The sequence below is a fragment of the Gigantopelta aegis genome, chromosome 6 (genome assembly GCF_016097555.1).
Source record: "Gigantopelta aegis isolate Gae_Host chromosome 6, Gae_host_genome, whole genome shotgun sequence".
In the NCBI taxonomy this organism is placed as follows: domain Eukaryota; kingdom Metazoa; phylum Mollusca; class Gastropoda; order Neomphalida; family Peltospiridae; genus Gigantopelta; species Gigantopelta aegis.
Genome location: NC_054704.1, coordinates 53,376,627 through 53,402,312, shown reverse-complemented (window position 1 = coordinate 53,402,312; position 25,686 = coordinate 53,376,627). Strand labels below are relative to the sequence as shown.

Genomic DNA, 25,686 nt, shown 5'->3' with positions numbered 1-25,686 from the left:
AGTTTAGTTACCTTCATTTTATTTGAAGGATTATATTGCATATGCGCACGATTACAATGGTACGTTGGTGGACGATACCATTTTAATGACAGCTATATGAGATGGTCTAGTTTTCTTTCTTACCGCAGGTGCCCGTTGCAGCTAATTTCGTCAGATTCAACTAGATTACGGTAGTGCAGTCGCATTTTTTATTATGTTTCAGAAGTATATCAGGTGCATTTATGCCATTTTATGATATTGTGTAAAATGTAGTAATATAAAAATGGCATGTATTTGTTTATTTTACCTAATTATAATAATAGCAAGTCTTGACCAATCACAGATCGCGAGACAAAGTTTAAGACAGTTGACCAATGGACGGTCTCGTCACACTGTTAACGCCTATGTGAAGGGTATTTTTGTTGACTAATCAATATCTTTCTTTGTAGATTCTTCCAACGAGTGGCTAGAATGTAAGTTCTGGCTGGCCGCCAAGATTCGAAGTCGATCTGTCAAACAATCAGCTGTGCATAATATTCTGAAGTGTTGTTTAATTTGACCGTTGCATAATACAAAGCGCACAGAATACGGCAAGATCCTAACTTGTCAAGTTCAATCCAGACATTGCACGGAGTCCATCATGGTTGTCCACAAGTTTTCGCAAAATTCTGAACATGAACATTTTACGTCTGCTTTGTCGTCTGCAGATGAAAGGACGATACAAAAGCCATTGCTGGTATGTTCTTAGTTGTTACCACAGGGAAATTGAAACATTTATTGTTTCCTCCGTATATGAATTATACAGACATGAATAATAATAATAATAATAATAATATCAACATCAAGAAAAAATAAAAACAATACATGTTATTGTTAATATAATAGTTACAATACATGTATCCTAGCATGGGGGGGGGGGGGGGTCTGTACTGGTGAGCGAGGTTTTTATAGGTGTTTTTTTTGTAAATAATTCCATAGTGCAGGGCGCACATTAAATCAATATTTATCACACTTTCTTTCTACGTCCGTTTGGACTAATAATTTCAGTTTGAGTACGAAATTCTGTAGTATGAAAAATTGTTTCCTACTGATTGTCATAGGCCTATTCGGCCATGAAAATACATTGGGGTAAAAAAATGGCAAGACTCTAATGTTCCAGCATTCAGTTTATTCAGGTTTAGGGTTAAGGTTAGTGATAATATTAGCATACATGCTAGAATGTTCGGAAGTCTTAACAAAAAAAATAAGAAAATTTGTTTGGGGGTGGACGTTTCAATCCCCAAAACCCTCCCTCTGCACATGTGCCATGTGTAGCAATTTATGCATGTAAGGGGTCTAGACGGTGGCAAGCAAAGTTTCCATTGGAAGAAATGTACCTTGTTACTGAAGGGAAAGTAAAAATATGGTTATATTTAGAACTAGCACATATGCGTGTGCAAGGGAGGTCTAGACTGACGAGTGAAGCTTTTAGGGGTGGGTCATACTTTTCTGGAAAATACATTGGAGAAAGAGAAGAAAACAGTGGAGGTGGGTGGATACGGAAAGTGCACTACCGGGTACTTGTAATTTACAAGTTTTCAACGTAGCGGCCATCCATAAAGTGTGCACACAATCAGGGATTTTTTTTTTTACACCCGCTCCCAAAGTATGGGCAAATTATATCAATCTTCCACACAAAAAAGTACATCAGATTTAATTTGGCATTAAAATAAGTCGAGAACAGTCGGTCCGGTTTTAAACAAGAGGTTACCACATGTTATGAAAGTTGAGAATGGTATATAAATTAGTTCCCCACACTTTAAAAAAAAAATAAAGGTTAAGACACCAAGCCTGATGCTTATAAAACTTTTTGTGTCTAGACTCGAGACTAATAATTAGTCTGAGACACTAATTTATACATTAATGTCATGACAACGCCATACAAATTGCATGTGTGTGGCATCATTTGAGATTGAGTCTGGACTCTTAAAAGTTTTATAAGCACGGGCCCAGAATGTAAAGTTAGTAAAGTTGAATGTGTCATATACAGGCCCCAAGTTTGTGGTAACCTGTATATGGACTCTTAAAGTTCTTATTTCATTGCCTGATCTTGCACCAATAATTTTTAGAAATTCCAAGTAACATTTATTAAGTTCGACTATGTATAGATTTGTAATACCCTGCTAAATAAAAAAACACACATTTAAGTTGTGTTTGACATTCAGTGATTCAGTACTTTGTAGCACTGCTACAATTTTCATCTGAACACATATAGTATGTACATATACATGTACATGTTTTATATCACATGCACACACACACGTCACATCCAATCCAGGGCTCGGACTTGACGGCAGCAATTTCTGTCATTGAGATATAAATTGCCGTAGGTAGAGAGCAGCACCATCTTTTGTGCCGTCGGTAATGCTCCTCAAAAATGACAAAATGTATACTCCTGGCTGTTATTTGCCAGTATTTAACATTTGCATATTTACGTCTACATACAGCAAAGTAACCTTTCAGTCATGTTTATTTACTGCAAATGTCACTTTTTAAAAAATTGCTGTAGGCAGGCTCAAAATTGCTTCACCTATTGCAAGTCTTTTAAAAATTGGTGTGGGAGACAAATTCTTAAATTCAAGCCCTACACATCTATAGGTTGATACATTTTTACACCAATATACATGTACATTGCTAAATATTTAAATAGTAAATGCATCAAAGCCACCATATTAAATGTTTGTGTATTAAAACGTCTTTAATTAAATGTGTCATTTTAAACACTAACTGTTCAGTTATGCAAGTGTTCTCTACATCACATCCGTAAACTACATGTACAGTCAAACCTGTCCTGACGGCCACCTGTAATAAGTGGTCACCTGTCTAATGCGGCTAGCGGCCACCTAAATCGGATCCCAAATCGCTGAAATACCTGTATTAAGCAGCCACAGTAAAGTTTTACTATTATATAAAAGGTGTATTTTAACAACAGCGATAAAGTGCAGCAAATAACCAATCTTCACACCTTCAGGAATACTAGTACCCATTCAGTCCCGACATCACTACTGTGTACCATTTAAGAAAGTATGACTCTGGAATGCATCTAATTGCCTCTGGGCAGGCTACGCTTGACATTTGTATATTCACTTGCTATGACAATACAGTGCATGAACTACTAGTAGGAATTAAATAATTAAATGGATAAAGAAAACAAACTTGTTGAGAACGGTTAATTTAATATCAAAAGTTGATTTATAGTCAACTGTGAAGCATACATCCGTTGATTAGCAGTACATACGGTAAAACAAGAAACAACAACAAATGTTTTAAAGACTATGTATGTGGCAACCTGTACTCAGCAGCCACCTGTCTTAAGCGGCCACTTTTATCTACTCCCTTGTGTGACCGCTTAAGACAGGCTTGACTGTATATTAAGCTTGTGTTGCGAATCAGTTTGAGTTTCATCATATAATCAGTTTGCACCAACCAATCCACTTTAGTTATATTATCTCCTAGAAATATAAGGATTTGAATTATTAGTAATGTTGAAAAGCCTGTACCTGTTAAAATTTCGACCCCAACTACATGTATGTGCACCCCAAGTTTAATTTTCACTAGCATATAATACAGCCGTGACAAGAATTGGTCTTTACACATATATATACACCTTTTTTTAAAAAGTAAGTCATGTATTTAAAAAACAAAAAAAACAACTAATGCTGTGATAATGGGTTTTCTTATTCAGATTCCTGAAGATATTGAAAAATTAATTATTGCGACTGGAAGCATTATACCCAATAATTCTTCAGTATTACATTTGGTAAGTTCAATAGTGCATGTTTGTTTTATTAGACATATTTCTTAGGGTTTGCAGTCTAAAAATGCAAAGCAGTATTTTGAACTTACCGTCTGGAAAAGCGCTAGTCAACTCAGTGATATTGGGAGTTCAATGTAGGAAAATGTTCTTGGTTAAATGTTTTAAAGGGGCTCTATCAAAGTTGCATATTAAAGCTAGCTTTCCATCAAAAGTATTTTTGTTTTAATTTCTGGTACTTTGATAATGTTGTGTAAAGTTTGATAATTCATTTGCAGAACAGTCAAAACAATTTGTGGTACAAAATTATATCTACCTGTATAGTGGGTAGGCCTATTTCACGATTTGTTAAATTCAGTTTACATGTAGATTAAACAGGTAAAGGCATTATAAGAGAAACCATTTTTTTTTTAGGAAAGTAAATGTCCACTGATTACAGGTGTCCATTTGGGCAATATTGACTGTATAACTTATTATTTCAGGATGAAGACAATCTCCACTTGCGATCCAAAGCACTTACTTTGATTAGATGTTTACATTTGTTTTTCGGAACCCTGCCAGACACCTTTGCAGTTGCTGCTAATGTTCTTGACAAGTTTTTGATTGTTGTCAAGGTATGTATCATCAGTGTTCGAGATTAAAGGTTTTGGGAAGTATCCCAGCTGGATACTAACATTTCAAAATCTAGTATCCCACCTGAGAATTGAGTATCCCACTTAAATGAAATTCGTAAATAACATTGTAACAAACTTGAATGACACTGTTCTCATTCCCTGCCTATTGCTACTTTGATATCGCATTTGAAAACGCAGAATTCACAATCAAACAGAATTAGCAAACAGATTTGCTTCATCTAGTTTTGTGTAATACTGACATAAATTAGTATTTAGCAGTAATCTATAAGTGTTCTCGACATTACTAATGATAAACCTACCTGTAGACATTTTCTACAAACGTGGAATCAGTATCTCAAATAAAATTTGAAGGGAGGAAAATCCAACAAAAACAATAACGACGTAGTTGTTCCCAGTCTATTGCTTCAGTGTAGCATTATATTGGGTACAAGTTGGGGGAAATATTGTTACGGCATAGCATTAGACTGGATACGAGCTCGAAAATACTGTTACTTAACTTCACTGGTAAACGACAACTTGCATTGTTTTAACGAAAAATAAAATCTCAGGATTAAAAAACCCCAACAACATTAGCCTATAATTATGGTATCCCAGCGGGATACTGGGTTCTTGAATTCTGATATCCAAAATAAAAATCTGGTATCCCCGGGATATCAGGATACTGTTAATCTTGAACACTGGTATCCTGTTTAGCTTCCACTAGGAAAATATTTGTCATATAACAAAGAAGTGCATTTGCTACATGTACAAAAACGTACATGTAGGTAAACCAAATACTAATTAAAATGCCTTTGGAATTTTTTTTTGCCGGCACTGCTGGTTGCCATCCTGAAATTTGAAGACTGAAGCTTAGTCGGAAGGTATTAATTAGGTGATGACCAAAATCTCTCTTGGTGATTAATTTGATTTATTGTTGTTCAGGATTAATGTTGCTTTTTATTTAGCATGTCACCACTGTTCATAGTCAAGACCAAAATGTATTGTTTACGATAAATATATTTGTTCGTTTCAGATTAAAGAAAAATATTTGAGCTGCATTGCTTCCGCCTGCTATTTTATTGCAAGTAAAATACACCAAGAAGATGAGGTACATACATTTTACTAAGCTGCAGAACAAGTACTGGTACTTTCACATCCATACATAATCCACATATTTCCATGCTGTTGATTTCTTAAATGATCTATGAGGAGTTTAAATATTTTTTGTCATGCTTCAACAAAGTTGTACGGTGAGATACTGTGTATGCATGCCTCAAACTTAACAATGGTAAATGACATATAATTAAATTGCAGTCAGTTGGAAGGGCTCATGCTGCAACGAATTTTGGTTTAGCCAATTTTCAGATATTTAGAATATTTCATTGAAAATTATTAAAATGTTAAAGGATATTTTTTTGGTCTAATTTGGTAATGAACAGTGTGAGCCCTGAGTTGGAGGCGACACCAGTGGAACTTTTGTGGTGGTGCTGGTGAGAGTGTGTGTGAGTGCAGGACTAAAATTTAATGGCAATCTTATGGCCAAACTGGCAGTGCCTTATTTTGAATGTTACTAAATGGTGATCATACACAAATGCGTCTTCTCAAAAGTTGTTTTATTACAAAAACATGAAACACTTATTTATTTGAATGAGTGCTGTTGTGTTATATTAATACACTTGTTGAAATTTGTCTTTTGGCCATAATGCCTTTTAAAAATCTACATTGGTCAAGGCTAAATGGCCTTGCCCTCTTATTTGCTAAATTCAAGCCTATGTCTGTTTGCATGCATGTGTGTGTGTGTGAATAACCTTGTATTTATTAATCAAGAAAAATATATATATATTGTTGGTGAAATCAAGTCACGGTGAGGTGAGGGTTAACAGAAAAATTAAGTTAAGAGGGAGACCCGGGAGTGGTCTTTAGACTTAGTGTTGCTTACAAGTAGACATTTTTTTTATTTCTGTTCTTTGAGTTTTATTGCCCCTTGAAATTTTGCACATTTGAAATATTACTATATACAGCAAAATAATATTTCTGTCGTGTTTATTTGCTGCTTAAATTTGCTGTCAGTTGGCCATTTCGTCATGGCAATTTCTTTGTATTTAGCTGCATTTCCCAGACAATTAAGATTTTAAAAATAAACAAATAGTCATGAATGTTACACTATCAGAACTTTGTATTTTTTTTAAACCCAAAAAGAGATGCTTATTTTGTTACCCAACAGCTAATACAGAGCTCGGATTAACAGCCTGCGAAAAGCAAAAAAGTTTTTGGGTTGGATCTGTCTTATCTATACATGTACCTCATAATGCAATCTAATTAAAATTAGCTGCACTATTAGTATTACATGTGGATCTAACAGCAGCCAGTTGGAGCTCATGTCCACCAATCAAAACCTTACTTGCAGAATCATGCCAGTGATTTAAAAATAATTTGAAAATATCCCGAATTATCCTGAGGGTATATATGTTTTGTGTGAATTACGAGTGCCTTAAAACATGTTTTATTTCATAAAATAAATAATTTGTAATGTAAAATTGAAGACTGATAACCCATCCCGTACGTATTGGTATGGTTCGCTGTACTGTGGCCACTAAAATAGACTCGCCTGATATTTTTAGAATTTGTATACTCCCAAATAACGTTATAAAAGGCGAAGTGTGATTGGTCAATATTTAAATTATTATTTACAGACGAAATGTTACTTGGACATTGGAGACTACGCAGTTTTGTTAGCAATCTGATTAAAATTAGTTCTACTGGTCTAAATAAGGCATTCGTAATTCACACGAAACATGTCGTATACCCTCAGGATAATTCGGAATGTTTTCAAATTATTTTTAAATCACTAGCATGATTCTGCAAGTAAGGTTTTGATTGGTGGACATGAGCTCCAACTGGCTGCTGTTAGATCCACATGTAATAATGGAGCTAATTTTAATTAGATTGCTCATAATGGAGACAGATTCTATTAATCTATTAGATGGGGAGGGATCAGTTGGTCTCCATATCCCAAACTGAAATGCATTGTATTCAGACAATACCTCACCTTGCTGTATCCAAATAAGGAAGATTTAAAACTCTTATATGACCAAATATTTATTCAGGTAACTGATATATGCAGACCTCACTGTTTAAAGGGAGCTATCACTCTTGTTTCCCCATCAGTCCCTTGAGTCTAGTTAAAGGAGTAATGTTTAGCTCCATTTAACATGTGAATTTTAAAAGTATTACAAAATAATTAAATAGCAATGCTCAGTATGATTATATATTATCGTACCGTCATACAATTTCAATCGACATATGTTTTCGATACTTTCTTTATAACTGCATGTATCGCGAGATATTACGTCACTATTAGTCTGAACATAAACAACGAAGTGTCTTTTTTCCTCACAATATTAAAAATGCTTCAAGTCAAGCTGCCAACTTTATGTTTTAATTATAATACCATATATAGTGTGCATGTTATCGGTTTTTCGTAATGCAATATTTTGGTACTAATGAAATGCCTCACATAGCGAAATCCAGGTATTACAAATCCCTGCAAAGTTATCGTCTGCAACACTGACATCTGACCTGCCAAAGTTAGAGGATATACTACATGATCATTACACTGAACAATAAAATTTATGGAAGGCTGATTGGGTTACCTCTTATGTCATTCACAGCAAAGTTCTTTTAGATAATTTCTGCTGGGGGCATGTTTACATGTACATTTACATTTACTACAAACAAAGGTGGTTTAGTGGAATTAGATTTTTTGAAAATATATAGTTCTGTATCTCTGTTAGAGTACTTAAGTTGACAATCTGAATTTTGGTGTCATTGATACGTATAACAAGAGGATTAGACATTAACCTATGACAAAAACATAATGTAAATATGTTTTAAGTGAACATTGTCTATTGGTCTGAAGATTATTCAATATTTTTTACAAGTTACAAACATTTTATGATTTTATTTTCAAATGAAGATTTTGATGTAAATTATTAAACGGAGTATAGACCCTTCACTGCCATAACAAGGACAAAAATAGACAGCCAATGAAAGTATCAAAAACATATGACGTTTGTAAAAATATAGCGGTAACACCTGTACGACTCAGCAGCTAGAGTTTATGGAGGAAAACTTGGCGTTCATGGGAAATTATCACTTTTTATCACAATAAACTAATGTGACTTGAGAAAGGTAAAATATTATTGTATGTACGAAGTATTGTTTTTATTATAGTTTAATTTTTTGCTTATCGTATCGAAAACATATGACGCCAGGATAAATTAATCACTCCCCCTCAATGTTTTTTCACGGCAAGGTTTAAATATGCTAAACCATTTTCAATGTATTCTTACTTTTTTTCAGGAACTTCCTACAACAGCAGATCTTGCTCATCTCCATGGCAACAAATGGCGTTCCTCTGACCTCTGCAGAATGGAAAGAGTCATTCTTCAGAAAATTAAATGGGATGTTTCCAAGACAACCTGTCTCTGTTTCATCAGGCTCTTCCATGAACTGTTTGTCAAATGTCTTCCCATGTTTGAGTCCAGCTGTTGTCTTGAGACTATGCTCGTCTTAGCTGAAAATTCTATCAGGGTGGAATCAAGTACAGTCTTCAAGGTACAAACCTACATGCAGGGCGCGAAATAGGAAGTATTATATGGCCTGCTGTTATTTGAGTTTTTTAAATAGCAGGTCAAAATAAATATGTCCTGATAAGAAAAACAGATAGCCTGCTGAAAATAAGACAACACGGGGTAAGGGAAGAGTTTGGCAGGGCTTCCAGATTATAGTAGCCCCACTCCCGTGGCTAGTGATATCAATGTTGGGCTAGTAAATAACTACTATTGCCATGCCAGACAGGGCTTCCACATTATAGTAGCCCCACTCCCATGGCTAGTGATATTCAATGTTGGTCTAGTAAATAACTACTATTGCCATGCCCGATGGCTAGTGAAATGTTTTGGTCAAATGTTGCAGTTAAGTATATTTTGCAAATATGAATACTCTGCCCCCATCCCAACACCCCCCCTAATGTTAGTGTTTAAACTTTATCTCCCTGTTTAGATGACATATCTGATAATATTATTTAATAAAATTGTATCAATTTAAATAGAAATAGGGCTAGTGAATTTTAAATCGTGGCTAGTAAATGTTTTAAATCACTGATCCCATGGTTAGTGGATTTAAAAAAAATTCTAGAAACCCTTGATTTGGGATAGTGTTTTAAAAATTTGGACCTCAGATGTATTTTAGAGCATTATAGGAATTAAATTATAACAGAACCTTGAGCTAAATAGCAGATGAGATAATCATACATAACATCTCTCCATCTCTTTCTCTCCCTCTCTCCCCTCCCTCTCTCTCTCTCTCTCCCTCCTCTCTCCTCTCCCTCCTCCGCTCTCTCCTCCCGTCTCTCTCCTCCCTCTCTCTCCCTCCCTCTCTCTCTCTCTCTCTCTCTCTCTCTCTCTCTCTCTCTCTCTCTCTCTCTCTCTCTCTCTCTCTCTCTCGTGAAAAATGACCTGTGATGTTTTAGGAGATGAATTTCTCATTCAACTGCCAAGTCTAAGAAATGGACTGCTTTTAACTTTTCGCATCCACTATTTCAAACCCCGATATGAAAACTTCGGTGTAAAATGTGTGGGTTATAATAAACATCTGAAATTTTGTTCAAAAAAAGAAAGCTACACATTTACCTTCTGCAAACTAAGGCAACTATTTGTAATAAATTTAGTAAAGATCACTGACATGTACATGTGTTAATTCCCGTTGTTAATTTAGTGTATATTTACAAAGGAAAGAGAAATGCATAATAAAAATGCACGAAGTATTGTTCATATATAAGTAAGTTGAATCATTACTTATTCCCCTAAATATGTTCTGCTAAATTCAGTCGAAATTAGATTTAGATCTTAGTTTTCTTGGAGTCTGCATTAATCGGTATGTGTTTGCCAATACAGTATTTCATTTGATGATCACAGTGGTGTTTTTTTCTCTTTTGTATTTAGCCATCAACAGTTGCATGGTGTATTGTTCACTCCCATTTAAAGGAAAAGCAATTGCTCCTGCCACAGTGTAGAACATTTCTTTTATACGTCCAGCGGATTTGTCAGGTTAGTATTGAAACTGAATCAAAGTGTACGTATTGACTTGAGTTCGTTGCATTTTATTGTAAAACTTGAGGGATGATTTCATGTTAGAAAGATTGACTTTTTTTTTTAATTTGATGGTTATTCAACACAGTTAAAGCAATCACTAATGATCACGACATCACAAATTAACTACGTAATTAGCTTAGAGGCTTACACCTCTCTAGAAATGTATTCCATTTAAAGCAAATTGGCAGACAGTAAAAAAAAGTTACATGCTTTTTGTCCTTGGATATCTCAGCGAAGTTGATATAGGAAACATGCTTACATTCTAGGGGTGTTTTTGTCTGGACAAAATGGGGAGAATTCTAACTAATTAATTATCTATATAGGATAGTAATTTACAGGGAACAAGTTCAGTATTGGGTCATGATTCACTACACAAGTTTCAGAGATTGCTACACAATTTTAAAACATTAAACAGTAGTTGCTAATCAATTTTCAGTTGACTAGAATTATCGCCAATCAAGATTTTGAAAACAAAATGTTCCATGATTTTTCACGTTTTATGATATTTTAAACTTTTAATAAAAATATATAACTACAGTGTATACACATGTACTGGTATAATTACAATGTTTTTGTTTTCATTTTGTTATAAACCAATATTTTTTTCTTTATTTTTTTGTCTTTTATAGATTTATGATTCAGAGATTTTCGAATGCAACCAACTTCTGCTCAAATACCTTAGTGAACGAAGACAAGAAAAACTGAATACTCAACGTTTGTCTCACGTGTTTCCCTTTGTAAAGAGACGCTGCAGACCTAGTTCAGAAGGAGAATCAGAACTTCCTGTTATTATCGAGGATTGCCAAGCAGTCTAGTCTCATTTGTAAGCATTGGTTTGCAATACTGTAAATAGTTAAACATTAATGATCTTAACCCTTTCCGACAATCCCTTTAAAAAATAAAATCACCATTCAGACTAAAGCATGGGAAATCCTGTTGTTTTACATGGTTTGCTTTGAGAATGTGCTCATTTATTCGGAACTTTTCAGCCCATTTGGTATAACTGTTCCACTAGCTGAAATACTATCACAAATTCAAGATGACATACTACTTTCGAGATTTGTACGTGGTCGGAGAGATTTTCTAAATGGGTTTATTCATTTACACATTTTCATAGAAATTTGATACAGTTTTATAACTAGTGATTTTTTTTAATATACCTGTATATATATGTATAATAATGAGCTACTTCTCATAGAAAATTGATTTATGTTTACAAATATGCTTGAACTGGTCAGTCTTCTACTATGAATAATAACCATCTGTAAATTTCTCCATTGTTTAACTGCCATATATATCAATTCCTGGGGCGCTTTGAAGACAATGGGTTAACAAATCTGAAAGGGTTAAACTTTAGCAAAATACAAATAAGTGATATATTAGAGCCATAAAACTTAGCGAGGTTGTCATCGAACACTAAAAACAATAACTAACAATTTTATTTACTATTTTTAATTTTATCAATAGCATGTAGCTAATGTGTGTTCAGTTAATCACCAACAAAACAATCGCATAAAAGCTTCTCAGAACAGTCCGTTGTGTGTGTCTTTAAATTTAGTGTGATGAAATATCTAAAAAAAATTGTTTGCTGACATTTCCTGATTTACAGTATTTCGTTTTAGAATCTAATTGTTTTATTATGTTGATGATCACTGGTCTGTATTTTACTTTGTGATTATGTAAATGTGTACCAGTTAGAGTTTCTACCAGAAGGTACACAGAGTCAAAGTATGTACCCTAAAATCTTGGAAATTAAATGAAATTTTTTAAACTATTTTTTATATAGATTATAATATAGTAAGACTGCTGTTTGAAATTTATCAAAGTACATGAAATGCAGTATCCAATTTTAAAAGATTTGAAACCGATAACCATCCCGTAGGGGGATTTGTGATCTGTTTTATTTTTATTATGTACCAGCTCTGATTATTTTCTGGCACAAAGACTGCAGTGTTGAATCTCCCCAACCACCCCTTAAAACCCAATGTTGCATTTAGATAACCATATTAATAAAATATTGCCGACAAAATTTCAGTTGTGAGGTCTTGTTTCGGTTACTAAAATAGTTAAGAATAATTATCATTATATTTGTGTGATGAGTTCTGCATTCCAAGAAACAATATTTCCAAATGTCGGTTCACATGGTTTTTATGTAGGTAACCGATTGTTCAGTTACGTGAATTATATTTCAATAGCATATTCATTTAGCTTAAACTTGTATTGAACTTGTATTTTAATGACAGTATTTCCAGCTGATACTGTAAGTTTAAGCGAAATAAAATAGTTTATTTCATTTCATTCAAAAACAGTTTCTTCGATACTTGGTAAAGTGACTTTTAGAACCTGTAACAGTTTACTATTCAACCGATTGGCTGTTCTCGTGAAGTACTCTTTTGTAAATCTTACATTATTGTTTTTAAAATATGAAACCCAAGAACCAGAAATGCGTATAGCATTATGGGATTAATGTTTGTACGAGGCATTAAAGTTACTTTATTAGGAAATTCCTTGTTACATTTTAGCTCAAATTTAACCATTGTCTCAATTTTCAGTAAGAAAAAAATGTTTTATTTGAATTTTTTATGGGTTTTTGTTTTTTTCAGAGTCGAGAACATCAAGAACTGTTTGGATAAGTCTGTTGAACTGCCATCTCTGTGGTTTATAAGTGCATGTTTTACTAGGATTAATCAAATTCCTTCCAAAAACAAACAAAATAGCTGTGATAATCATGTATTCGATATTTGTTTTATGTTGATCTCGTTATTTTTAGTGTTTGTCACCAACGAAGAACCTGTTTTAGACATGACCTTGAATTCAGGTCATACTTCTATGTTCTATTCATATTTATTCTTAGTTGATGTCAGCGTTTTACAAAGAACCTGTTTTAGATGTGACCTTGAATTCAGGTCATACTTATACTGTGTTCTATTCATATTTATTCTTAGTTGATGTCAGCGTTTTAATTCCAGTGAAATATTTGCATGTACCTATTTTTATTTTTCATAAAATATCAACCAAAATAATATTGAAATTATTTTGTTTTTTAATTCTAGCCCTTTTTACCTAGTTTGACTTTTAGTAATATTTGAGACATGCTTTTATATGTTGGATAAATTCTGTTCAGTTCAGCAGAAATTAAAAATTTTGAATAGTCTTGACGGATAAGTACCAGCAAAAACCTGACCAGTTCGCCATAATTACTTCTGGTCTGTCAAAATATTGCTATAATAACAACTTAAATATCATTCATTAAAGCGAAACATGTTGAAACCTTTTTCTTGTAGCTTTTGTTCTCTTCATATTGATACGAATATAAAATGGGTGAAATGATTAATAAAGTATAATGGAAAATAACCAAAACTAAAATTAAATGCTTTATTTGATTAGTGAGAAGAAGGAGGTAATAAAATGATCAATTCCTTTTTGTATTTAATATTTACAGTTTGGTGAAGGTAAAAATGGTAATCAAAACATTTAAAATAATTCTATTTATAATTGAAAATAAGCCCACATAAAGTAAAGATCTACTGTTAGGTTAACTTGACATAATTTTTTTTTTTTTTTTTTACATATTTTCAAGTTGTTATTGGTGAGTAAAATATGAAAATAGGTGCATAATTATATTTATAAGTGACATTCACTATTGTTTTAGGAGATATTTCTGTGCAATATGTTACATATATATACATTTATTTTTATTGTATAACAACTTGATGTTAAACATCATGTTCATGGATTAACCACATTATTATGTGTATACTCAGTACATTTCACTTAATTATAATATTGTTGTTAATCTGCAAAGTATTTAATTTGTGTATTTTTTTATAACCCTAATTTAATTAATATTACATGGACATAGTATTAAAACAGGTAGTTGTTAGTTTACTAGTTGAATCTGTTACAATGTATGTATCGTGTCTCAAAAGGCTTTTAACCTTTTTAAAATACACCATGTTTTATATATTATTAATAAAATAACATGATAATATATCTGTTGCTTTGTTATCTCCCTTATGTTGGACTACTCAGAATGTTAGCATGGTATTCAAACTAAAGTCCTATGGTTTTCTTCTTTTTAGTCCCCTATATATCCATTTGTCTGTCCATCCGTCAGTTATCTCCCTTGAGTTAGGAAATACAAAAACAAATGTGGGAACATTTTGTTTGTTTTGTTTAATGACACTACTAAAGCCATTTATTAATTAATCATCTGCTATTGGATGTCAAACATTTGGTAGTTCTGACAGTCAAAAGAGGAAACCTGCTAGTTTTACCAGTGCAGCAACAGATCTTTTTATATGCACTTTCCCACAGACAGGAAAGCACATATCACAGTCTTTGACCAGTTATGGTGTACTGGTTGGAATGGGGAAAAATCCAATCAGGTGAATGGATCCACCAAGGTCGGTTGATTGTGCCACGCAGTCACCTCAAGTGATGTGTACCAGGGCCGGAAGTATAACATTTGACACCATAGTGGAAATTAATCTTTGGGGTGCAGAGGTCATGAAAATATAAGATGACATTTTCTAATGTTGGTGCAAACAAGATGGTGGTCATTTTCCAAAATGGCCACCAGTCCATCAATAAAATTGTACATCTTCAGAACTACAACACTTAGAAATGTGATCTTGGTGTTAAAACTGATGTTTATGGAGTCAATAAGTTCCATCAAAACGGTTTGTTATACTGTCAGATAATTGGTTGTCAAACTGTTAAGATGTCTGACAAAAATGGTGTTTTTGGCATAAAAACCTACTAATTTGTGTTGGAAAGACACTTTTTATCTTAAATATTAAATTTTAATGGTTGATAAGTTTAGTAGACATGTTTTAAAGAATACTAAAGCAAAATATAACCTAAAATTGTAACTTGTCAAAAATGATAAATCAAGATGAGGTGTATATATACTATACCATTGATGAATTCTTGCTCACTGAGTAAGCATTGCATTATAGAGCTATTAGTACTCACAACTCCCAATTACCAAACAATTTACGAATTAATAATGAATGAATGAATTATTTACAATTCCATAACACGAAAACCACTGAGGGTAATATATAAATTGAGTACACAGTGCTATGCATACTAATATCCTCATTAGTTAGCAGGTACACTGGCGGCTTCATCTCACTATCATCTTCACATACATCATCATCTAGTTCATTTATTGCCTGATGTTATGCATGGTTATCCATTGATAAAACATGGTGACTTTGAAGCACAAGAAATGGTCAGTCACTTTCGTATTAGGTTGTTCAGCAATTCTGGGTAACATCAAACCTGGTTCATTAGCTTGGGTACCACATACCCATAAAACATTTTTCTTTTTAAAAACACTTGGCAGCATTTCCAAACTCACATTTGGGTGTGGTGATGTCTCGCGATGTCATTAGCTGGTAGAGTCATCACTGCTATGTAGGTTAAAGCTGTCTTCATTTTGGGTACCTTATTTGGTGAATTCCATTGTGACTTATGGGAATTTGATCAGCAATTCCCAAAGTGTAGGAGAAAATTTTAAAATTTAAATAAACAATGGTGTGGTCTATCACATATCAGGCCTCCCAGACCTATATTTCCTCTTCTTTTTTTTATAGGATCCTATAAAACTCCTATATGGATATTCATTTCCTATATTTGACTCAATTGCTTTGCCAAAATGCCGATGAGTAAAATATGTTATTGAGTTATATTCGCAGTGAAAGGAATTCAGAAGATGCTTTGAATGTGCACTAACTTTCATATTATCCTGGATACCAGCATGGACTACTGGCAAGCCTTGGTATATATTTGTTCAGGGTTGAAAATTAACATGAAAACCATGGTCGCCAGCAGGGCCAGTTGAAGAAAAATCTTACTGGCCCTTCTCAAATTCAACTAGCCCTCCAATTTAACTGCACAGCCAAAATCAAAACTAGAATGTTCTTTGTTGAATAATAACCATGTATATAGTCCATTTGCGTCGAAAGGAAACCGATAAATTGTCATGTAACTTCATATCGAATAATCTACAGGCTGGTAGGTACTGGGTTCGGATCCCAGTCGAGGCATGGGATTTTTAATCGAGATACCAACTCCAAACCCTGAGTGAGTGCTCCGCAAAGCTCAATGGGTAGGTGTAAACCACTTGCACCGACCAGTGATCCATAACTGGTTCAACAAAGGCCATGGTTTGTGCTATCCTGCCTGTGGGAAGCGCAAATAAAAGATCCCTTGCTGCCTGTCGTAAAAAGAGTAGCCTATGTGGCGACAGAGGGTTTCCTCTAAAAACAGTGTCAGAATGACCATATGTTTGACGTCCAATAGCCGATGGTAAGATAAAAAATCAATGTGCTCTAGCGGCGTCGTTAAATAAAACAACCTTTACTTTTTTCATAACGAATAAAGTTAAAATTTATATTAGAAACGTATTCAGTTTTAAACCCATTCCAACCCAAATCACATTTAAAAAGAAAAACAAATTGTCCAGTATAAATAAAAGTTACCATTAAAGCCGCACACCCTAGTTCTATCCAGCGAAAATAAATTATAATTTGGTTAATCTACAAACCTGTAACACACTTAGATCACGTTTTTATCAAATGGAGTGAAAGAGCAGGTTTTATATCGATAAATACCATGGGAATCCCCATGTCCCAATTGCTTGAAATAATTTTGAAGCACAACAATGCCTACGTCACGACAAATTTCACAGACTTGGGGTGCGTTCTTTTCACCTCTCCTGAATATGTTCCAACTGTTCTGTCCTGGTTGTATCCCCTCTCCAGATATCGTAGGACTTAGCAAAATTATTGGTTTTAAGGATTTGTAACGTTTTGTATTGAGATACTTACTTGTCTGAACTTTATTGTTACTGAAAATGTTCACGAACTGTGAAGAAAAATCTCACAAATGAACAACAACAAATCGGATGTTGATTGCGCGAACCGAGCACGAGAAAACAAACCGAACCAAAATGATAACGGTCACGTGGTATACCAACGTCTGTGACATTGAAATGGAAATATCCCGTCTAAAAATAGATTAGACGTTGTCTGCTCAACGGTTTTTCTCAAACGTGCGCCCGTTTTTTAGAAATACAAAAAATGCATTTTGTGGTATTACAAACACCAGGATTACCAGGATTACCAAAAAACACTTCAGGTGAATGGAAATGTATATTCTAAATAATAAACGGTAAGTAAAGTACAATTTTATTTGTGAAAAAATGGGTTTAATAGCCGTAACTAGGGTGTGTCCCTTTAAAGGGACATTTCCGAGTTTGCTGCATTGTAAGATGTTTCCAACTAATAAAATATTTCTACGATTAAACTTACATATTTAATATATTTTCTTGTTTAGAATATCAGTTTCTGTATATTCAATGTGTTTCTGGTCGTCTTAATATTTGTAAGAAGCCCAAACTGGATTTTGTCTTCAAATAATTTCGTACGTACGAAAAAACTATATTTTGGGAAATAAAATGAAATTTAACCAAGTACAAATATTAGAACGATCAGAAACACGTTTAATATACAGCCACTAATATTTTATGCAGAAAAATGTAATTACAATCGTTAAAAAGTCTCTGTTAGTCGATAGCAAACTCAGGAATGTCCCTTTAACTGATACAGATTAAATATATTGACACACAATGAAAACGCAAAACAGATATTTTTTAATATTTTGTTGTGATTAATGAAAAATATATTTATTGGACTTAAAGTAACAATTTATGAGAGGAAGCCATTGATTGGTACTTTCGTCTGGGTTTTAATCCTGGTTTTGTTCTCGTTACACATACAGTAGCAGAAACACAAAATGGTATGAAATGCGTTCACTACATGCTCAATCATGCTGCATGCAATGCACGTGAAATGCCAGTATGTGGACACATAAAAGTCACGTAACGGTGTCATATTCCTCGTCACATTAAGAATGCCACGACTCGGAGAAGAACAAAGGGAGCGAGCATTGGGCATGGTTCAAGGGTGGACTTCGCAAAGCCAAGTTGCTAGAACCTTCAGAGTCCATCCATCAACTATTGGACGACTTGCTGAACGTCATCAACAGACCGGGAGTGTCCGTGATCGACCTCGACCTGGTCAACGTTCCGTTACGACCCCACGCTAAGATCGGCAGATTCGACGACACCACCCCCGTGACCGGTTCAGAACTGCGACGATAACAGCAAGCAACACGATAGGACGTCATGGAAGGCCTATCCATCCGATGACGGTCATCCGTCGACTCAGATGCAGACGCCCGTACAACGGTAACATCATGGCACCGCGACATCGTGCTGCGAGACTACAGTTTGCTCTCCAGAATGGTAATCATCCACCAGCCTTTTACCGGAGCATTGTTTTCTCAGATGAGTTCCGTTTCTCTGTCTCCTTTGCCGATGGAAGAGCACGTGTCACACTGTGTACAGGAGACTCCATGAATGGTACGCTGACGGATGTGTGAGGGAACGTGATCGGTTTGGCGGCGGTTGTCTGATGGTATAGGTGGCAATCAACTGTGATTTCAGGAGTGATCTCATCATTGTCCACGATGTCCTTACAGCCCAGCGTTATGTTGACGTTATTCTAAGACCAGTTCTCCAGCCACTTTTGCGCCGTCACCGAAGACCAGGAGGTCCTCTTCTGTTTCAACAAGACAGTGTCCGTCCACATACTGCAAGAATTACCCAGGCATTCCTGCAACAAGCCGGTATCACCGTTATGAACTGGCCCGCCGTTTCACCGGATTTGAACCCAATTGAACACACGTGGGATGAGTTAGGACGTCATGTACGTCACCGCCAGCCACCACCGCGTAACGTCGCTGAGCTTGCACAGGCGTTGCAGGAGGAGTGGAGGAACATTCTTGTGGCTTATTTGAGATGTTTGTGCCAATCCTTTCCCCGTCGTCTTTACGCATGCTCACGGGCATTGTGCAGAGATACAGCCCCGGTTTTTGTCGTTTAGATTACGTTGGATTTATCCTACGCAGTTTTATAAATATATATTGTTTTTATTTACACTGAATGTTTTACCCCAAAAAACGTTATTTCAAATTATATGGGTTTATAATTTAATAAATTAATATCTTTTTATATGAATTTTATTTTTAGGCCTACATGCCAATTTACTGACTTTTGAAATAATCCATGTAGTAATGGAACATTTCATTGTTAGTGTGAGTTAAAAGTACATGTTCAAATTTGATTTTGTCCCAGAATAATATAAGCTAATTAAATACGATTAATTTATACCATAACATTGAATAATGTCAAAAAGTAGGTCTACTAAATAATTATGGCGTATCCAGTCCATTAATCCGACAACTTAAAACAACAACAAAAAAACAAAAACATGATGTGTTTGCAATACGTTTTGAGCTACATTATTTTAAAGCTCCGGACCAAAATCTCAAAGCTGAGGCTGACTCTGGTAAGTCTGGCGTTGTCAAAATATAGAACATAATGTTGTCTGTTGCCAGATCTGTAGTTCGCGCCAGCACAATAGCAGTGTGTTTTGTCACATTCGATTCAGTTTCAGTGCGTTAATTTTTCACCTGGTAACCATTTTCGCCAGACTCTAAAATCAATGTTCGTCCAACGGACTACCTTTGTGAAATTCATAGTCGCCCATAGCCAATAAAGGTCGCTACAGGCAACCGGGCGACTGCTTATTTTCAACCCTGTTTGTTGAGGTAGTAGATGGTATCTTGTGTACATATGCAAGGTAAGAACATACCATTAGTAATGTAAATGTCTTTAAAAATCCGTGTAAAATACCTATAATCATGATAATCGGTCAAAATTTTCCTATAAAACTCCTATATTTGACCTCAAAATTCCTATAAAACTCCTATATTTTGGTATGCAAATTCCTATAGAAGGCCTGCATATTAAAAGGGAAGTATTTATCTTTCTGAAAATTATAAAACCTTATGGTAACTTGATTCGTCTTGTCAAGAAGACATATTGGACGTTTACGTACCACGTCTTTTGACAGTGTACTGAAGTTGTAATCACTGTCTCAGCTTGAAAGACAGATTTTTGTATACAACCCTTCTGCATTAAGATCCGTTTTGAGAGAAATATCTTTTACTTTTAATACTGCTTAATTTTCTAGTGTAACTGATGGGACAAAAAACACGTGACTTATGAGATGCTATTCCTAAAAAACAAATCGTTTTTGTGATGCATATGGTTTGTCAATATTCTAGTAAGCCATTTTAAAAAAGAACTGAAAACTATGTTTTTGTTTCAGAAAGTGGAATCATTGTACATTTCATTTATGTGCATGATTTGTCAGTGAACTAAATTTCAAAACTTTACCATGAAATTACCATTTGCAAGCACACGTTTCTCACTGGCAATCTAATATTGAAGATTATTCAGCGAAGCGCAATATGCATTTTTATACAGGGACCCAATATTTGGTGGCCGCCAACTTTTCTTCCTAAAACAATATCTCTTGTGTTTCCATGTTTGCAATCAACTGCAACTGGTCAACTTTCTTCATCATTAACATGTTCCGTGTCACAATCAAATAATGATAATGTATTGCTTATTCCTTAGCATGCGTTGATGTAAACCAGTTAAGATTCGCTCATATTGTTTCCATATATGAGGAGATATAATACTATTTCGTTCACTCAAATTATAATATTAGGCAAAGCCAGCATATGTCTATACAAAGCACATGGTCAAATGTCTAGGTATCAGTCTGAACGGCACGAATATGTTGTGTCTCAGTAATGAACAGGACAAGACAAGTAAATATTACAAAATATGATAGTTGTGAAGTCAATATATTCAAACGCGAATTAGGGTGACATGCAAAATGTACTCCAGGAAAGTGAACACAATACATTGTGATACGCAGTGATGTTCTCGTATTGCTTCTGTAGTATCGTAATACGAGTATAGTTAGAGTAAAGATCTTGTATATCTCCTCACATGCAATGAAAGAACATATTCCAGTCATACATGGTATAAACCAGCACTTGTTATGTATTGCCAGCTAAAGCGTATGCAGCACTGTAATATGATTTCTGTATCCTGCCTATAACCAAGTATACTGCATAATAATGAAGAAAGTTGAACAGTTTCAGTCGTTCTCAATCTGGGAACACAAGAACTATTGTTTTAGAAATAAAAATGATAGCTACCAGGTTTCTTGGGCCCTGTTCAGTAACGTTGACTGCGCATTGTTAAACAATATTCAATGAGACATTGCCTATAGGAAGAGTGTCTTTGCAAAGAAATGGCCACCAGCTGAAGACACTGATACCAGTTGACATAGCGATAAACACCATGCCCATGAATGAGGATTCCACCAAGTTTGATTTCAAGAAAACACTTAATGGGTAGGGTTCCTCTTCATGGTGCATGCCTTGACGTGGTGGGAGGGGGGGGGGGGGGGGGGGGGGGGCTTGTATGTGACCCAAAGAGAGCTATGCCAGCAGGAGCTTTGGCTTCTGTTGGGGACACCCAAGCTGGACTGGTCAATGGGTAGAGGCCAGACTGATATGGAATAAAGATTAGGTAACCCTAACATAAACCTAGAGTGCTGAAGTCAGAGGTATTGGACCGCACGGCGCACTCTAATAGACCACAATAACATGCATCAATAGCTATTATGACTACATTTCTGGACAATAATGACGTGATCGGCGATTGCCCTGTGATGACTCACCAGGCAGGTGCAGCGCCGGGCTCCTTACCTCGAGGGGGCCCATCCTCAGCTACTGGAAGTCCTTCCCGACCGTCTCGCGGATCCAGGGGACGAGGAAGTAAAGCTACTGGCAAGACAAAAGCAACAAAAGAAAACACCCCTATCAACATAATGCACTGGAATGCTGAGGGAGTTCCAAACAAGAAGACAGAGCTTCTGCAGTTTATGCATAAAATCCAGATCAACCACTGTTGCATCCAAGAATCTTATCTGAAAGAATAAATGAACTTCAAGGTCAGAGGTTACCAGACTTTCAGACGTGATCGCAGTGGAAGAACCAAGGGTGGGGTAGTCACTCTGGTTAGGAACAACATCAGTGTCATTTAAACCAGTAGACATATGGAGGAAGCTGAATTTTTTGGGGTCAAGATCAAAACAAAAACGTCTGAGCTTCACATGCCCAAATGACAAAGAACTCTCCCTTGATGATATCCCGTCAGAACAGGTCATCATTTTCCGACTAAGGACTGGACACAACAGGCTGAACCAGCATATGCATAAGAGGTTCCGGATGATACCCTCTTCCGTGTGCTCCTGTGGAGAAGCAGAACAGACGACCGAACATGTCATCCAATACTGCATAAACCTACTGCAGCTGAGGGAGACTACCTGAACAACTACAACAACTCTCCAGAAGAAGCTGTACAGAAGTGATCTACAAAGAACAGTATCGTTCATAGTCACTGCTTGTCTCGACGTGTAGTCAACAAGCGAACGAAAAGAAGAATCGGTAAGGTTTACAAAAACTGATGAAACATACTATATACATTAATTGATTCAAAATTGCTGAACATCCTGGCGACGCTTTTTATATACACATGTACTTCATAGTGCTAATGTCTAGACCTTGGACAACCTTGCACAGCAGCGTGCAGATGTATCCAAGGGATGCACCAGACTACTTTGTTGTTCAACAACATCAGTCTGTTTTGTTCAACAACATCACTGGAGCACATTGATTTAAAATCACTGGCTAATGGATGTCAAACATTTGGTAATTTTAACATATAGTCTTTAGAGAGGAAACCCACTGCATTAGTAGCAAGGGATATTTTATATGCACCATCCCACAGACAGGATAGTACATACCACGGCCTCTGATATACCAGTCTTGGTGCACTGGCTGGAACGATAAATAGTCCAATGAGCCCATCGATGGGGATCGATCCCAAACCAACCACGCATCAGGCGAGTACTTTACCACTGGGCTATGTCCGACCCCGTCAGTTGAAAAACAACAATCTAAAACTAACAATTGACATACAATATATGCGAGTCTTAAAGGGACATTCCTAAGTTTGCTGCATTGTAAGATGTTTCCGACTAATAAAATATTTCTACGATTAAACTTACATATTAAATATATTTTCTTGTTTAGAATATCAGTGTCTGTATATTCAATGTGTTTCTGGTCATCTCAATATTTGTAACAAGCCCAAACTGGATTTTGTCTTCAAATAATTTCGCACGTACGAAAAAATCATTTTAAGAAAATCAAATGAAATTTAACCTAGTACAAATATTAGAACGATCAGAAAAACATGTAATGTACAGCCACTAATATTTTATGCAGAAAAATATATTTGATATGTAATTACAATCGTTAAAAAGTCTCTGTTAGTCGATAACATCTTAAAAATTGCAGCAAACTCAGGAATGTCCCTTTAACTATATACTTCATGGGTTACTCTTTCCGATTAGCAGCAAGGAATCTTTTATATGCACCATCTCACAGACAGGATAGCACATACCACGGCCTTTGATATACCAGTCGTGGTGCACTGGCAGGAACGAGAAATAGTCCAATGGGCCCACCGACGGGGATCGATCTCAGACCGACCGAGCAGCAAGCGAGCGCTGTACCACTGAGCTACGTCCATCGCCCATCAATGCTCTCAGAGTGCTTGTTTTCTAGAAGCCTACGTGTTACGCATTATTATATTATACAGTATATATCATTTATGAACCGGCCTCGGTGGCGTCGTGGTTAGGCCATCGGTCTACAGACTGGTAGGTACTGGGTTCAGATCCCAGTCGAGGCATGGGATTTTTAATCCAGATACCGACTCCAAACTCTGAGTGAGTGCTCCGCAAGGCTCAATGGGTAGGTGTAAACCACTTGCACCGACCAGTGATCCATAACTGGTTCAACAAAGGCCATAGTTTGTGCCATCCTGCCTGTGGGAAGCGAAATAAAAGATCCCTTGTGGTAATCGGAAAGAGTAGCCCATGTAGTGGCGACAGCGGGTTTCCTCTCAAAATCTGTGTGGTCCTTAACCATATGTCTGACGCCATATAACCGTAAATAAAATGTGTTGAGTGCGTCGTTAAATAAAACATTTTTATTTTATTTTTATTTTATATAATTTATGAAATAAGTAGGACCAGATAGACTTACAGGGTATAGATGTTTGCTGATGCTTTTGAAAATAAAGCTGAATCTAACAAATTGTACAAATAAAATGTTCTGTTTTAAATCAAATATAATAATGGCAGATAGCTCGTCAAGTTCACTATCTCACTCGTCATTTAGAGCGAGTGAAATATACTCTTCAAAAAAAGTAGGGGAACCTAAAATATTCATGTTAATATCAACTATTAGACCGAACATACGTTTTGACCGCAGACATCCTAGCAAAGAACGTTCAGGTCTGTTTATCAACACACCGAAACACATTCCATAGTTTGCACATGCATCACGCAGTTGCCCCGTACACGTGCGTGGGGTGTCATTCTCGATTTTGACCATTTCCAGGAAGGTCCATTATTCACTGTGGAACATTATTTCTGTCTTTTTTTTCATTCTGTTGATCATACAGTTGTTATTGTTTTGTTTTTAGTCATTTTTATTGTTTGCATTTGCGATTTACTGATAAAAAAAAGTCAACTTTCAAATTTCACTTCTGACCCCAATCGTCCTTCAAGATCTTTGGTGGTCATAAAAACCTACTGTAATACTGAACTACCGGTTGTAATGTTTGCCCAATTAATTCACTATTATCACATAACCATTCCCCACAGCTAATATACCTTACAATTTTGGCAATTGTAAATTCTTATTAGAGTTCGTCTACTTTTTTTAAGAGTATATGTATATATGACTTTATCTATCCGTGATATTTCCTAATCCGTATAATTTAAGACATATGAAACAGTACACGCATACTAAAATCACAGGTGCCCCCTAAGTAATATTATATGGTTATATTTAATAGTCTTCAGAGGCGGATCTGTTGGGGGGGGGGGGGGAGGGGGGACCCTAACTTTTTCGACAGTTATAATATATATATATATATATATATATATATATATATATATATATATATATATAAAGTTAATTTTTTATAGTCACGTATCAATAACAATATTTTTTTTCACCAAAATAAAAAGTTACACTTTTGTCTTTTTGTTTTCAAATTGTTGCGTTC

The 25,686-nt window shown here is 35.5% G+C and overlaps 1 protein-coding gene across 1 annotated transcript; it reads left to right on the top strand.

The window, feature by feature from the left end:
* Positions 1-72: 72 nt before the first annotated feature.
* Positions 73-14,536, top strand: LOC121375306 (cyclin-G2-like). The gene is made up of 9 exons (XM_041502689.1): positions 73-170; positions 429-715; positions 3,704-3,778; positions 4,255-4,386; positions 5,420-5,494; positions 8,749-9,003; positions 10,392-10,496; positions 11,171-11,364; positions 13,145-14,536. The coding sequence occupies exons 2-8, from the start codon at positions 620-622 to the stop codon at positions 11,354-11,356; spliced, it is 924 nt and encodes a 307-aa protein (XP_041358623.1). The 5' UTR covers positions 73-170; positions 429-619; the 3' UTR covers positions 11,357-11,364; positions 13,145-14,536.
* The last annotated feature ends 11,150 nt before the right edge of the window (positions 14,537-25,686 follow it).

Coding starts and splice junctions, on each gene's coding strand:
- LOC121375306 (XM_041502689.1), top strand. CDS start 620: ATGGTTGTCCACAAGTTTTCGCAAAATTCTGAACATGAACATTTTACG. Junction 3,779..4,254: donor ATTCTTCAGTATTACATTTG/GTAAGTTCAATA, acceptor TTATTATTTCAG/GATGAAGACAATCTCCACTT. Junction 9,004..10,391: donor AATCAAGTACAGTCTTCAAG/GTACAAACCTAC, acceptor TTTTGTATTTAG/CCATCAACAGTTGCATGGTG.